Source organism: Centroberyx gerrardi, chromosome 21, assembly GCF_048128805.1.
Source record: "Centroberyx gerrardi isolate f3 chromosome 21, fCenGer3.hap1.cur.20231027, whole genome shotgun sequence".
Lineage (NCBI taxonomy): Eukaryota > Metazoa > Chordata > Actinopteri > Beryciformes > Berycidae > Centroberyx > Centroberyx gerrardi.
The window spans coordinates 19,539,526-19,556,102 of NC_136017.1; the positions used below are offsets into that span (position 1 = coordinate 19,539,526).

The 16,577-nt window shown below is 40.3% G+C and overlaps 1 protein-coding gene across 1 annotated transcript in view; it reads right to left on the reverse strand.

The window, feature by feature from the left end:
* fam184aa (family with sequence similarity 184 member Aa) overlaps nt 1–16,577 on the reverse strand; it is a 117,963-nt gene that overhangs the window by 9,383 nt on the left and 92,003 nt on the right. The window contains exons 20-22 of the mRNA XM_078291145.1: nt 8,810–8,956; nt 7,901–8,018; nt 6,845–6,949 (exon numbers count right to left, since the gene is read on the reverse strand). Coding sequence (XP_078147271.1) covers nt 6,845–6,949; nt 7,901–8,018; nt 8,810–8,956 — 370 coding nt within the window. The remainder of the gene's footprint in view (nt 1–6,844; nt 6,950–7,900; nt 8,019–8,809; nt 8,957–16,577) is intronic.

A 16,577-nucleotide genomic window follows, 5' to 3' on the forward strand; every position in this document is an offset into this window, starting at 1 on the left:
TTCTAAATAGCAACTAGTTACTTTATTAAGTTAGTCTTTATCAAAAGTAACTCAGTCGAGTGCTTTCAAGTTACCCGCTTAAAAACTTAACAACCTTTATGTCTTCTGGTGATGTTCTCACTAGTAGGCTATAGAAATCATCACCGAGTACACTGCTGTTATCTACTTATCTGTTATCTACTGTCTAAAACAAGCAGCTTTCATTTATTCAGGGTCTGATCGTCTTTATGGTAAACTAGTATGATCACAGAGGCAGCCTTGATTTATCATGTCTAGTCTAAAAAATAAACAGCAGAAAGCGCTCACAACACATTGGCAAGTGCTTTCAGTTCTCAGATGTACAGGTAACAGTAATGTTCTTACCCTTTTCTTCCATCAGTTAAAAGTAATGCAAATATTCCCAGGTTGTGAAGTTTATTGTTGTGTCCGTTCTGAAAGCGAGTCGGAGCCTACAGACTCCACCGCGCGTCAACCAGCTGCTGCAGTCTGCTTTTAATAACGCCATGTAACAAAATATATTTTCTGAATTGCACTAATTGAAAATTTAACCATTTGAAAGTAAAATACAGTTTGTAAACCAGTCTGCAGAATAGCCTAATGTACCTACATGTAACTGCTTTTGCAATGTTATTTTTCACTCTTTCTTCTTAAATAAGAAGTTTCATTCAAATAAATCTATTGTCTTTATCCAGGTCTAGATAAATAGCATAAATTGTCTCCTCAGTGTATGTTTTATTCTACAGTCTATTACAAAAGTACGGTCTTCCAGAGCTGTTGATTACCGTTTAATTTGAGCTCAGAGAATTAATCAACGTTAGGATAAGAGAGTTCCATAATGTTGTCATGACAACTGAGCCAGCGATGGGGTCAAAGTTCAATCCAATGTAAGTCTCAGCGATGGGCGCAACGACCATTGCAACGATGACAGATCGCCTGTCACTGGAAGTATAAACAACATGTCATTGCGACCGACGATAGAATATGATCATCGCCGGTGGTGACAATCATAAATCGCTGTACTATAAACTGCCCTTAATACTTGTGAGAGCATAGGATTTGAATCTCATTTTTTCAAAAGATGAGTAAACAATGAATTGGCCTATGCATTTCTGTGTCTGAAAAAAATAGGTGAGAATTAATAGTGAGAAAACGGTTGGGGTCTTTCGGTTCAGAGCAACCAGAGCATTGGAGTATATCCTGTGATTCTACAGTAGTGACAACCATGGTATTACGAATGAATAAGGGAAATTAATGGTACATAAGGATAAGTTCCAACATTTTTACATTCTGTTGATAGGACCAATACTTTAAACGACCAATCCAGCATGATTGAAGTTTTTACTCATTTCCCCCATTCCCTTACTGTTTTACAACACTGTAGCTCATTTTACAGTCCTTTTATCATGTTATGAGATAAATTAAATATTTTGAAACAACCAATGTCTAAATAGTAGTAGTAACCTTTTAGATTGCAGCAATTTAAAGCCATAAATGTATAAAATGTAGCTTGAATTATTTAATCCTCAGTCGCCTGCAATCCTGCATTGGCATAACTGGTTCAGCACTCTCATGGTTCAAATCCTACCTTTCCGATTTCACTGCATCTCCATCAATAACTGCAAATCCGACACCACCCCAGTGGTGTCCCCCAAGGCTTGGTGCTTGCTCCCCTCCTCTTCATCCTCTACATGCTCCCCCTAGGTCACATCATATGCCGCCACAGACTACAGTTCCATTGCTACGCCGACGACACCCAGCTCTACATCTCCACCAAAGCCATCAGCCCTGCCATTCTCTCCACCCTCACGAATTGCCTCACTGAAATAAAAACCTGGATGAACAGCAACTTCCTCAAGCTCAACTGCAATAAATCGGAAAACATCATCATCCCTCCTCCCCTCCTCCCAGGACTTCTCACTCAACATCGATGGTCACACAGTCACAGCTTCCCCCCGGCCCAAAACCTTGGCGTCACTCTGGATCCCACCCTCTCCTTCAAGTCGCACATCAACAACCTCACCAAAACGTCCTTTTTTCATCTCCGCAATATTGCTCGACTTCGGCCCACCCTCACCTTCTCAGCTGCTGAAACACTCATCCACACTTTCATAACCTCCAGACTGGACTACTGCAACAGCAGTGATGTAAATAGGTATTCAATGTAGTGAGTCCCCGGGACCCACAGATGGTAATTTGAGTGGGTCCCTGGGAAATTGAGTGGGTCCCCAATAATAATTTTTTTTTAACAGCAAAAGCACAATTTTTCTGTTTGTATTTTTAAGTTAATTTTACCTACTCCTATTTATATATTTGATTGCAATGTTACACAGCTCTGGTTACACATTTCTTTATTCTAGTATATCTTTAATTGTACGTAAATTTTTTGTTTTTATTTCACACTTGCTTTGGCAATGTAAACGTATGTTTCCCATGCAGAGAGAGAGAGAGAGAGGGAGAGAGAGAGAGAGAGAGAGAGAGATAAAACATTGTGCTTTTTTCCACACATGAAAAAAACCAACCGAGCCTGACCCAAGCCCGACATACAGTTATAACAGTCACAAATATGCCTACTATGCTTTTGGAACATTGTTTGGTTGCAGTAACAGATTAAGTCACTGGGTGGCGCTCCTTGTTTTTTACTGAGACTGAGTTACAGCAACAGGTTGAGTAGGCTACTACCAACTACTCCCAGTCTACCCAATACTGACGTCGTCTCGCTCTGTCATGCTATCCAGGAGTAACGTTAGCCTACTTCCCTAAAGCTAACAAGCACAAAGCTAATGTAAGCTAAGACAGTCTCGGGTCCCGTCGGGTTCTGGTCGGGTTGCAGACCTCTAATGTGTAGTAAATGAAACGACTAGTTAGTGAAATCAAAGTCCTATGTTGCAAACAGAATGGGCATTTTTATCTTGTGGCCATCCACAATGATATGAATCGATTTGAAGAAACATAGTGGCTGACGCACAGACATGTCAATCATGGCTTTTCTCCCCCGAATAATAACGAGCAACTTCGGGTAGAAGAAATATCTGTTTCCATCGCATTAGCCTATCTGTGCTTTCCCGAGTAACGGATTCGGATTCGGGTATATCCCTACCTGCAATAGTTTGTTGGCCAGCAATATGTTTGATCTTTTTCTTTGGTGGCATTTTAAAACGTTTTCCTTTCACTCACTGAGACTGAACAAAACGGGAGATATGCGCGAGATATATGCGCAGACGGTGAGAAAATCGCGGCCGGTGGATTTTTTTTTTTTCAACACGGTGCGTCCCCTGGACGGTAAAGCATCATCGGGTCATCATCGACATGAGCATCCACGTGAGTTTATTTACCAATTACGAAGTTTGTAGCCTTGTTGAAATGAAATCTGTGCGGCGAAAGTAGCATTGGATGCAGGCCCAGCAAGGGCATTAAGTCTCTCCTGCGATGATTGAGACTATTTTCTAGGAAAAAATAGGGTGCGTCCCCTGGACGCGTCGATAGTGAGTTTACTGCGTCCTTTCGGATTTTAACGCGTCAGAGACGCAGGACCCGCACCTATTTACATCACTGCAACAGCATCCTGTATGGCCTCCCTTCCACCGTCCTCCAAAAACTACAATACGTTCAGAACTCAGCTGCCCGGTTGCTCACCCACTCCCGCTCCAGAGAACACATAACACCCATCCTTCAACACCTTCACTGGCTCCCAATACAGCACCGAATCCACTTCAAGATCCTCCTCATAACATACAAAGCTCTCAATAATCTTGCCCCCTCATACCTGACAAACCTTCTCCATCGCCATACCCCCACCCGCCACCTCAGATCAGCTGATGCCAACCTCCTGACCCCCATCACCAAGACCAAGCACCGCACCTTGGGGGACAGAGCCTTTACCATTGCTGCCCCTACCCTCTGGAACTCCCTCCCTTCACACATCAGAAACTTCATTGAAAAATAGACTCAAAACCCACCTTTTCAAAAAGGCCTACAATATCTGACTCCCACTGCCTCTCCAGAACTGAAATGCACACTCTTGTCATTATTTTTATTTTTATCATCTTCATTTATCATCATCACTTTGTATCAATGTTTTTATGTATTTTTATATTCATTTTATTTTCCCCTAGCTGTTGTAAAGTGTCTTTGAGTATATGTAAAGCACTTACAAATAAAATGTATTATTATTATTATTATTATTATTATTATTATTATTAATTCCTGTTTCATTCTAAGGACTACAGCTGGCGGAAGTGTCTTTCTTTGGTTTGCACTTGGCTTGACTGGGTTGTGACTGACAGAAGGTAGGTCCTTACATAAGCGCAGAAAATGTCAGCCATTGGTTGAAACATGTATTTTGGAGAGGAAATGCAGAAATCGGACATGTAGTGACCCGGAAGTGTTTCGTCTCAGCTCTCGCTGTGTTCCTGAATCCGTGCATTAATATGAATCTTAGAGTTAATGGAACTTCTTTCAAAATGTAAAAGTCCTGGGAGTTGTCCTGGGAGTTGTTTATTATGGTGTTTTGAATTGAATGGGAGTGAATGAGCCTAAGAGGTATGGCAAAAATATTTTTAAAATATGGTTATTTATGGCATATGCATGTAAAAACAGTCAGAATTAAGTGGATGAAAAAAAAACTCCAATCATGCTGGAATAGTCCTGTAAGAATACAGCAGTCACCAAAGTGTGCCAGTGCCTATTCATGTGTTCTTTTCTCTCGGTGTGTCCTTGATCCTTGTAATAATAGCAATGCTAGTCCCATGAATGCCACATATCCTCAATGTGATGACATGATTGCGGTGTCCTTGTCTTACTGGCACTAGACTGTGGGGAACCAAAATGTCCGGTGTACGCATGCACAAGAGCCCAGTAGGTCCAGCTTAAAAACAGATGATGACACAGCGAGCAACACAGGCATGAGGGGAAGGAAGAGGAAGGGGAAGGAGGAGCGGATGTGATCATGCTGAAATTAAGCCTTATTCCTTCTGGATGGGTCCAGAGCTAGAGTTTGCTTGTTCAATGGGTAATACGTCACAGCTCTTTCTTTACTCAAGTAGTGGTTGGAAAATATGTACCAATTCCCTCCACAACCTCACCAATATGGGATGTCCAATATGCTAAAGATCAGCTGGTATAGAACACTAGGGATGATCATGGAACTTGACTACAGAGTTTTTGTAACATGGCTGGACACCCAGTGGCATCCACAAAAGGCCCACTCTGTAATCTAAAGGTAAACCAAAGGGAAGCCTGACCACCACATTTTCAAACAGTCAGTAACCCTAAATGAGTGTCAGGGCTCTCGATGTGAGCCCAGATGACAGATTAATATGAATTTTTAATGTCAAATCAAGAAGGTGCCACAAAAAGCAGTGGGAAAAAAATCTCAATTAGGGCTCTACAATATTGAAAGATCAAGTAAAATGGTTGTTATTGGTTGGTAACATTGTTGTCTTATTGTGACTACATGCAAAATGAGGGTTGATGTTTTGTTTTTTTTTCAAAGGGGGGTTGGAGGGGATGTGGTTTAAGGTACCCGTGAAAGTAGGCGTGGGACACACTACATGACTTTTAGCTACAGCTGCGAATGACATCTGAGCAGAGACTGGAAATACGACATGAGAGGGAAAAAATACAGCAGCAAGTTGTTCTAACTCCATGTGTGTTTTAGTTGTGTGACAGTGTGTGTTTTTTGCATGATTTTTGCTCAGGTTGTGTGTGTTTGCCAAATTCAACTGGTCATCCACTGTGTGTTCCCCAAATACAATTGGTCATCAAGTGTGAGTTCCTCAAATCCAACTGGTTGTCAAGTGTATGTTACGCAAATCAAACTGGTTGTCAAAGGTGTGTTCCCCATATTCAACTTGTTAAGTGTGCGTTTCCCAAATTCAACTTGTCAAATGTGCGTTCCCCAAATCCAACTGGTCATTGAGCTTGTGTTCCCCAATTCCAACTGGTCATCAAGTGTGCACCTAAAATCCAACTCGTTGTCAAGTGTGTGTGCGCTCCAAAGTCCAACTGGTCATCAAGCGTGGGTTCCCCAAAATGCAACTGGTTATCAAGTGTGTGTTCACTAAATCCAGCTGGTCGCCAAGTGTGTGTTCCCCAAAATGCAACTGGTCATCAAGTGTGTGTGTTCCCCAAATTTATAACTCGTTGTATGTGTGTGCAAAAAAAAAAAAAAAAAAAAAAATCTGCGAATGTCAGTCATTAAGTGTGTGATGTCCAATCATCTCAAAGTTTGTTCAGTCGTGTAGTGTGTCCCCAGCCTAAGTTGTCGCACAGCTGCTATCCTTCAGCTAATTCAGCAGTGTGAGGAGTTGTGGAAACTAGGAGTCAGTGTTCATATGTACTATACATGCATCACACTGGTAGTGGTGTAGTGTAGGGTGCTTAGCATGCAACACCTAGAAGTTACAACACTTAGAATCTATGGCTCTGACAACCAATCGATGTTCATTTACACCTACAGTACATGCATCATAAACTAGAAGTGTAGTGTAGTATAGTGGAGGGCATTCAAAATAGCACACCCAGAGTCTTATATATCCAAGTTCTCACAATAAGGTAGTAGAGAACACTACTGTACCATCATTGTCAAAACCCAGAGTCCTGTATATCTATGGCTTCTCATGCGTATGTGGTTGTGTGGGATTTTTGTCATTCTACAGCCAAAGCACGACATATTTAGGGACTTGATATGGAAGCCACTCACCTTGATGAAGAGAGTTGATGATGGCACAAACACCCAAGATCCTACATATCTAGGGTTGTGACTTCTTTGACGCAGGGGTGGATCACACCACACGGTATACCCAGAGTCCTAAATATCTAGAGTTGCGGTATGGAGACCACTCACCTTGATAAGGGGATTGATGACGCCAACGTTGGCGCTGGAATTGAAGACTTTGTTGAAGCCCGTCTCTCTGTTGACCAACTCCAACTGGTAGAACTTCTTGTCATCCTATAAGAAAACAGATTATTCATTTTTAGACTGTTGACCAATAAGAATCAGCCTTGTTGAAGCCTTGCTGAAAAACGATGTGATCTAATCTGATCTGATCTGATCTGGTCCAATATGATATAGTGTGATACAATACAGTCTGATATGAAATGACACAACACAATATATGATACAATACAATATGATACACTAAGATAGGATGATAAAACTTAAAATCAGTTCAGGTCTGCTGAGTTAAAGGTATATTTTCACATTTTGAAATTTAGTCTGTTATTGCCACCAGACAATTGTAACATATCAAGAAATAATTCAGGCGGGCATACTAAAGCCTTTGTGTTAGCAGTATTACCAATTCTCATGAAAATCAAAAGGAAACATCAGATGAAGGCTAATCAGCTATCTTGAGACGAAAGGTACCCATTGGTTTCAAAGGAAAACATTAACAACGCTAACAAGCCTTTGTTCCAATATACGTGTGTAATGACATTATTACAGGTTCCTAGTGAAGAAACATAGACCAAAATTTAAAATGTCAAGGTGTCCCTTTAAGTTAAAAATGCTTCAATTTCACACAAAATACTTAAAATTAGATTTGCACTTATCTGTCCTAGACACACATACAAACACAATCACCCCAGTGGGAACTAAAGTGATATTTCACCATATTGGCCTCTTAGTAGTAGTCTCTACCACTGACTTTAATTTTGAAAACCTCAAAAAACAAATTAAAATTTTTTTTTTTTTAAATGTTTGGGTACTCATGGACAGTTTTAGTAGTAATTTTGTCTTTTTTAATTGTCTTTTCTTATGAATTGAGAATAACTGAAGAAATCCTGAAGGCCAGCAGTTGACTACTCCTGAATTTCTATATTTCTGCATCGTAGAAAAAAGTGACAAGGGTCCCTCACTCTTCATCTATCCCTATTTTCTTCCATTTGTCAGTCAACTCACCACTAGTTTTTTGACCAGGGCTTCTCTCTCAGTGACCATCTCTCTGAGCTCTGCTATGATCTGAAGGTCTTCCGGTCGGCTCTCTCTGTTCCTGAATTTGTCCTCTGTCCCCTCCAACCTGGACAAAAACACAGAAAAGCATGAAAGCATGAAAGCATGAAAGAAAGAAAGAAAGAAAGTGAACAGTCCCAAATCAGTTTTCGATCTAGACTTTGGAACAGCCAATAGGGGCCTCTTGTTTTTTATCTAGACTTTGCAACAGCCAATAGGGGCCTCTTGTTTTTTATCTAGACTTTGGAACAGCCAATGGGGGGGGGGGTTGATCAGAGCCAATAAGGAGCTCTGATCCTGCTCATATGGGGTTGAACGGTCTGTGATATAGCTTGGTGACAGACCCATAAAATCAAAAAGAAAGAAAGAAAGAAACAAAGAAAGAAAGAAAGAAGGAAAGAAACAAAGAAAGAAACAAGGAAACAAACATTAAGGAGCATAAAGGCCTTGCTGTTTATAATTATGCATATTGTCTGCTGTGCCTATGCCAATATGACTATTATTGTTGTTATTATATTATAACATAATTATTATGTTATTCTATATTCTGCTCCATTTTTAAGTACCTATTCTCAGTGCTTAGATGGCAGTGTTGCTCCATCCAATCTATCTGAGTTTAAGAGAAGACCCACTGAATAAATCAGTACTGTACAACATTATCTGCTTAATAATCAAATCACTAATATAACCCACTGGATTATTCCAACTCAATAACATAATCTTATTACTTTCAGTTACTTTTGGATTACTTTGCCTTAGAATCTTTAGATAAACGATTTATTCCAGTCTAATGGGTCAAATTTCAAATGTCATTACTGCCACACACACACACACACACACACACACACACACACTTACAGTATTTGTAGAGCAGAGATCTTGTCTTTGAGGACCTCCTGGGCCTTGTTGAAGTCCGCCAGCATGATGTGGGTTTCTCTGTGATGGGCTGCACTCATCTCCCCCAACTCCCTCTCATGTCTCTTAGTCAGGTCTTGCTCATGGGCCCTGAGGCAGAGGCAGGGGAAAAGACAGATAAATAAAACAACATGATGTAAGGTAACATATGGTAATGCAATGCCACGGCACGCCCCAAAAACATAATGTAACATACATAACGTAACATAATGTAACTGCCATTAGGTGAACATTTATCCAAAGTGGCTTACAGTATCGTGAGTGCATACTTTTTCAATATGAGATTAGGAATCAAACCCCTAACCCTGTCAGTGTTAATGCCTTGCACACACACACACACACACACACACTAAATCTCCTGGTAGGGAACCATGAGACTGATGCCACTGTGTACTAAATAATAGAGTACAACAACAAGAAGTGCAGCTGCGCACCAAACTCAGCTGAGACCCAAAGCGCAGAGCTGGGTAGAGAGAATATCAGGAACCAAGTAATTCTAAAAAGAAATGGTATCCATGGCTATTATCAGTTACTGTCTTTCTGGTAAGCACTAACTACTAGATAATACAGTTCATTTCAGCTTTCAGATGGTAAATACTACTAGGAAATACTGTTCACCTCAGCTTTTAGAAGGTAAATACTAGTAGAAAAGGCCATGATCGGATTGGAAGCTTTTTTGTCCTGCTGAAATGCAAAGCGCAGCTGTGAGTGTCATTAGTAACAAAGAGAATAAAATATCACAAGCACAATGAGTGTTACATCTTATCTTATTTTTAGATTAGACAGTTTACCATGAAGAGAAAGGAAAGATTGGAAAGACAGAAGGGGATGAAATGCAACAAAGGTCCCAGGATGTCACAGAGGGGATAACGTTGCCAAAAAACTAAAATTGAGAAGAAAGTTAGTGATCGCTCTGCTTGCTCTTGAAGAAGAGTATGAGGAGCCTGTTTTGAAACAGAGGATGACGTCCGGAGAACAGAGCAGTGAGACTTTTATCATCTTGTCCAAGAGCTCTGCTTAGATAAAGCCTGTTTCAAGAGCTGTTTTCACATTGACGTAATGCGCAGCACGACTAAAGAAAGCCCAAGGCAGCGCCACAAAACCCACCAGGTCCAAAACGACAGGAGCAGAGTTTGGAGGAGACGCGTACCTGCTGCAACCAAACCTTTGAAAAAGCGTGTTCACGGCCAAATACCGCTCACCTCAGGTTTCAACTGGTAAATAGTACTTGGGCTTGGTGATGGACTCCAATTTCTGCGACTTTCTGCGAATTCTACTGTCACCAAAAAGGTAATACCTGTGGTCAAGTGTGGGGAATGATAGATTCATTTAAAATAAAATGGACAAAATGAATGATTTGGGGGGTGGATTAAGAGGAATGCATTTTCAGTAGGTGTGGTAGAGGTTAGCGTCAATCATGGCCAATCAAATCAGCTCCTCTCATCCCCTTTAAAAGCACTGCCCTCCACTCCATGGAGCGCTGACAGTTTGGTAAAGGAGAGGACAGTACAGACCGGCTTCTCCCAAGAGGAAACTATTGAAATCACCATGTTCTCCGTGTGTAATGATTCGCACCAACGGTTTTATGTTGAAGATAATAATTCACACAATAACCACACGTGTTGTTACAACTACCTTTGCAGTACAGTAAAATGTGCTTCCATTATTTTGTTGGTTGCCTGTAGCCTACGTTTACATGCGCACAATAATGCCACTATTACTGCGAGAAGGCAACAGTCTGTTTAAGATGTCTATATGATTGTATGAACTGATAACTCCCCAGTTTACATGACTGAATTACTTATTTCGATTATCCAGAGAGAATTGTGGAAATCTGAGTTTTTTCCCAAAACAGTAACTTGTTTCCTACAGCCATGATTCTGCTCTACCACCATTGCAGCTATAGGCCTATCTCTATTGCAATTAAAAATGCAATGTTTCAGGCGCTACTCTTGGGAAACCTGTTGGAAAAAAGGAGATGACACAGGTAGTTATTGCACTCCCGGCAACTTGCTGTTTTTGGATGTGGATACGGTGCCAAGGGTTAGAGTGGAGAGAGAACTTTACAATGGAGCTGTGTGATCTACTGCGTCCAGTGCGTCCCCAGGATGTCATCAGGATGTCCGTGCTTCTGTACCCCTGATGATTTGCACTGTATAAACTTGGAAGCTGTGTGGAATTGCCAGCACAAAAATAGGACCCTGAATCTGTAAACTACTCACACTACCAGATAATCTGTGCCAACCATCAGTCCCAACCAAGCCTCTAATCAGGATCCGATTGTCCGAATGGGCAAATCTGGAGGAAATTGGCCCCATAATCCTCTAGTACAGTGGTTGTCTCTTTTTGGCTCATGCCCCCTTAAAACGAAGCCATGCCTACTCATCCCATCACAGGCTGCATAAGCAGAGTGGTTAACAGTTTAACCAAAGAATGATTTTCCATTTTCATGTTGTTTTATTTGGATAATTATCAGAGGAGGCCCAGAGTCTGAAAACTATTCAGTATTTCACAAGAAAAATGTGTATAGTAGAAATATATATTTTTTCCTATCCCATAAATAATTTCATGAAACACCCAAATTATCTTGTGACTTCCTGGAGGGTACCGATCCCCAGGTTGAGAACCACTGCTGTAGTGGGTCCCCAACTTCACTATAGTGTAATATTTAAACATTTCACTATGATGTTAATTCATAAGACATTGTGTATTCACTCTTCAAACAAGAAGTTAAAAAGCCTTTATTGCATGGATAGTTCAAAAGAACATAAAACCAACTACAATGCGTTTTGGCCATGATGTGGGCTTCATCAGGGAGAGACGCAGCAAACTGCTTTTTCAGTTCTTCATGCAGTTTGGTGTGCTATTCTCTGATAAAGGCCACAGCAGGGGTGAAACACAATGGTGTTAAAGAATGAAGAATGAAGAACTCTAAATGCAGTTTGATATCCTGGTGAACAAATTGGATTTAATATGTTCTTTTGAACTAATCATGCACTTGATTTTTTTGCTTTTGTTTTTAATTAAAAAAAAAGTCCTTCTGTTTCCTGTAAAGCTACAGTCCCAAACCAAACAGTAAGCTTCATCAACAAATGCCTCCAAACAACAGAAATCCAATAGAAGCACTCTACCCTCTCTTCTTTGAACAACTGTTATTCTTAAAGCTGCACTAAGTGATTTTCCGACCACTAGAGGGCGACAGAAACCGCAACACATTGTAAATAAACCACAACAAAGCTGCTGCACTACGGAGGCTCCAAAGGACAAACCGTGCATAAAGGCTAATAGCTAAGCTAAACGTACCTATGGAGAAGTGTTGCTGAAGGTGAAGAGGTAGGTAGCAAGTTTACTAGTTTAACAAGTTTACTCGCTCGCTTCATCAGTTCCGCCATTACGAGAATTTTCTTCTGGAATGGGAGGGGGAGAGCGCTGCTTTTAAACAGCGAGGGAGGATACAAGCTAGTTTAAAAAAATGAAAAGCTACTGAATGGACTGGGAGGAGCTATGAGTCGGTCCGGATTTTGACAACAACCTTTAGAAAAGAGGTGAAAACAGCAACACAGCTGTGTGGATATTGATTTATATCATTATGTCTCAATGAAATTTAAGCGTCTTTGAGTATTTAGAAAAGCGCTATACAAATAAAATGTATTATTATTAAATGTATTAAATCTCCACATAGCACACGTTAGTTTCTGGATTGGTTATAGGGTGTGAAATCGCTTATTGTAGGTTTAATTCTTGAAAAAAAAGATTGTTGTGTACAGAAGCCCATTGAGGACACATATTCATACATTTTATTACGCTGTTTTCCCGTGATAATGAGTTAATTGTTTTCTCAAGATATCAAGATATTTATGTCATTATCTCGAGATAATGAGAAAATGATCTCCATCTGTATCATCTGTAATAGCAAGGCATAATGCTATTTCAGCCTGTGCTGACGGTGATCAATATACTCCTGCTCTGCCTCTGACATTGCTTCTCGGAATGATCATATGTTTCCTGAAATGATTTTAAAAGCAAATTATCTCATTATCTCGAGAAAACAATTTTTGTGGATTACCACTTTAAGTCAGCAGTACTCTGAGTTATCTCAACTTTTTCTTGTTGGCAGATACAGACCTTGAATGTGGCATAAAGCACATGTTCTGTGTTGCATGCAGAGGCGCAGAACTCTCTAAAATTCGCCTTTACTCAGCAAATAAAAGGCCATGTCAACTCCCAGTTCAAGTAAAACTGTGAGAACACATAGTAGTTGGTGTAACTTGGTGTTCGTGGGGCAGCAGTGTGTTGATATGCAACAGTTCTGACATGCTAATATGATGCTGGCTAATGCTGTTGTGATGGGCCTGTCTATTCCAATGTACTGTCTCACCAATGAGAACAGATCGAACTCTATTTGTGTGTGTGTGTGTGTGTGGGTTGGGGGGTGGGGGGGTGGGCATTGTCAAACAGTCTGAGTCATTGAACCGCTAAAGCACAAAATAGAAAGCAAGCGAGATAGAGACAGAAAGGAGCGAAAGGAAAAGAGAGAGAGAAACAGATAGTGTAATTATGTACTGATTACCTGCTAAAACTGGCACGTAACGAACTGTACAGTATCGGCAGAGCTGAAGTTAATGAATGAGTTTGAATAAGTTGTTTTTGTTTCTTAACCATACTTTTTAAATATACCGTAATTCCTCTAATATTGGCCTGGGCCTTTATTTACCTCAACTGCAGAGGGTACCAGGCCTTTATTGGAAGCAGGCTTATATTAGAGACAGGCCTTTATTTCTAATTCCCTCTGTTTGATAAGTATATTTGCTCATATTTTAGTACGAAGCCTACTTGTTTTCTGATCTGCTTCTGTTGGGGTACGTTAGGTAGACGTTTTTTTGTTACTGCAATGCATTACGATAATTACGGTAATCGACGACGGCATGCTCCAGAGACTTCCACCGGCCGAGCCATCATGTGGCACTTGTACGTTACTACAAACTACAGTTACAGACGGGCACCAGGAGTTTACCGGTATCCACCGTTGTTTATACAGTTATATCATATCACCGTTTATTTCTATGCATATGCGCGAGCTCAGTCCACCTGACAGCCCTCTGTTCTGTCGGCGGAGAGAGAGACACAGACAAGCATGGAGGTTTCGGCGCACCGAGGGCTTACTGTCGATGCTTTCCGGAGTTTCCCGGGGGCACAGTTCCAGCCAGTGCCGATAGCTGGGCGCCGATGTGTTCCTGGTGATCCGGCCGAGATTTCGGCGGGGGTCTCGACGCCGATGCGTCACCGGGCGTCCAGGCCGATGCGTCACCGGGCGTCCGGGCCATTGACTACCGGCCACTATTAGAGGAAATACAGTACTTATACTTTTTTACACTTTTTAGAGGGGCATTAAGTAATCTGAGTTTTATCGACCGCTATCAGCAGCCATGGAATTGGCCTGTAATTGACACAAATAGTCACATTTTGACAATGTAGAGGAGTAAATTAGCTAGAGCAGAGACAGAAACAGAAACGTCTAGTGAAGAGGTGATATATCACCATGGTAAATACTGGAATAATAATACTGCTTTGTCATTTGCTTTTTTGGCTTGAGATCGAGGCTTTATAGCTGAAATGTGTTGTGACGCCAGTTGCTCACTCGCAGCATCGTCCAGTATATTATCCAATATATATGTAATGTATTGCAAGTTTAAATGTTGCTTCTCCTGTTTTTGTGTCCTTTTATGAAGTTGGTTAACCATGTTCAGCACTTTGGGTTACACTGCTGTATGAAATGTACTACATGAATAAAATTTGGTAAGACTTCACAGTGACCTTATTCCAGTGTATTAACCTGTGTATTAACCTATGGAAAAGTTTTGTAAGTACACAATATTACTGTGTAGGCACTGGATGAAAATCTACTTAATACATAATGTACTTACAACGGTGTAACAACACAACTTCAAAGTGTTCAAAGACTCACCTAGGCTTCAAAAAAAAGATATCTGGTGATGTAACCATGAACAACTTTAGGCAACCAGTTGGCTACATGTGCAAAATTCGATCACAACATGAACATACCAGAATTCTCTTTTTCTTTTTTAAACTGTCGTTTTTGTAATGTTTTGATATTCAATTGTTATTCATTAATTTATTGACGCTCCAAATTGTTTTATTCTCTTATTCTCTTATTCCTCCATTGCTTTGTTACTTAATTCATTTACTGGATGACAGCAGTAGAACATACTGAAGCAAAGAAAAATAAATTAAGATATACAATATGAAAATATACTTATCCAATAACAAATGAGAAAGAATATGCTTTTAAAAGCTGTTTCTTAAGCGTTTAAGCTATAAATTAATATCTGTTTTCTTCATATGTTCATTCGTCCATATTTTGAAATTGCTGTCATCTTTTAAACCACCTCTTTAAACACATTTTTACAGACACGCTTTTATATAATTTGTCTACTTAATTCTTTATTTCCCAGTGTGACTCTTCAGTAAGCCTGTTTTTAATTCATATCTGGCATTTTTTTATTGATTCCCTCATTGGTGCTTTCATGTTGAATTGTTTTATTGCCATAAAGCATTGTGTAAAAGCATCGTAGAAAAGTGCTGAACAAATAAGGTTTATTATTTTATATATTGTTCCTGCAAGTCTCTCGCTAAGTCTAGCTGTCTCCCTATCCAGGAAAGACGCAATAGAAAGAAACAGAGGGGGGAAAATAGAAAGAGAGAGGCAAAGGGAATGAGAGAGAGAGAGATCTTATTTCAGAGCCACTGAGTGGGTTGTTCAAACAGCATGCCTGAGTGTGTGTGTGTGTGTGTGTGTGTATCTCTGTGTGTGTGTGTGTGGGTAAATCCAGGCTAAAGCTCCTAACTCATACTGTACTGAAGACTCCTATGACAGATGAAGGGCTGAGTATGGGCTTTCCATCATCTGAACGGCTGCACTTAAAAGGATGGGTCACTCTCAGCAAATCTAAAGCCCTTTATCCCACTTAGTCCAGGGTTAACCACATCATAGTACATATTTAACCTGGGTTAACTGGGCCTTTACCCCCTGTCTCCACCACACACTCTTTTTTAACCAGCAGTGCTAAACAGCCTAGGCTTAGAAGACTATTGAAAACCTGCTTGCCGCATGGCAACAGTATTGATATTTCACTTGTTTCCAATGAAGTTTTACATCTTTAAAGAATGTTCTGGGAAAAAAAGTAACAATTACAGTTAAGCCAATTCCTGTTAAGCCCTAGCCCTAGCCCTAGGAAAAAACGCCTGTTCAGGGTCATTGGAAAGCTTGGAATTTCTAATTTCCAGCATGTTATTGTAGACTGACGAGAAAATTATCCCGGATCTTTTGATCACAACTTGCTCTTATATTTACGAAGTTTATATTTGTACGATTTTATTGTTAAAATACTTAGTAATAAGACATAGTTTGGACAACATACATTTGGTTTAAGGATTCTGAAAGCTGAAGACCCCATGTTTTCAAAACAGTATAACATTAATATCTTCTATTAATAGACCATCTTCCATCACGATTTTTCGTAACTAGGGGGGTGGAGTGGACCCGGTACCGGGTCCGTCGGGCTACTGATATTTGGTTTGCTGACTTTTTTTTTTTTTTTAAATTGGATATCAACAAGTCTGTCGTCTACCTCTGATATGATGGATATGGTATGCAGTTTGATTGATTACATATTTATTGTAGAATTGATCA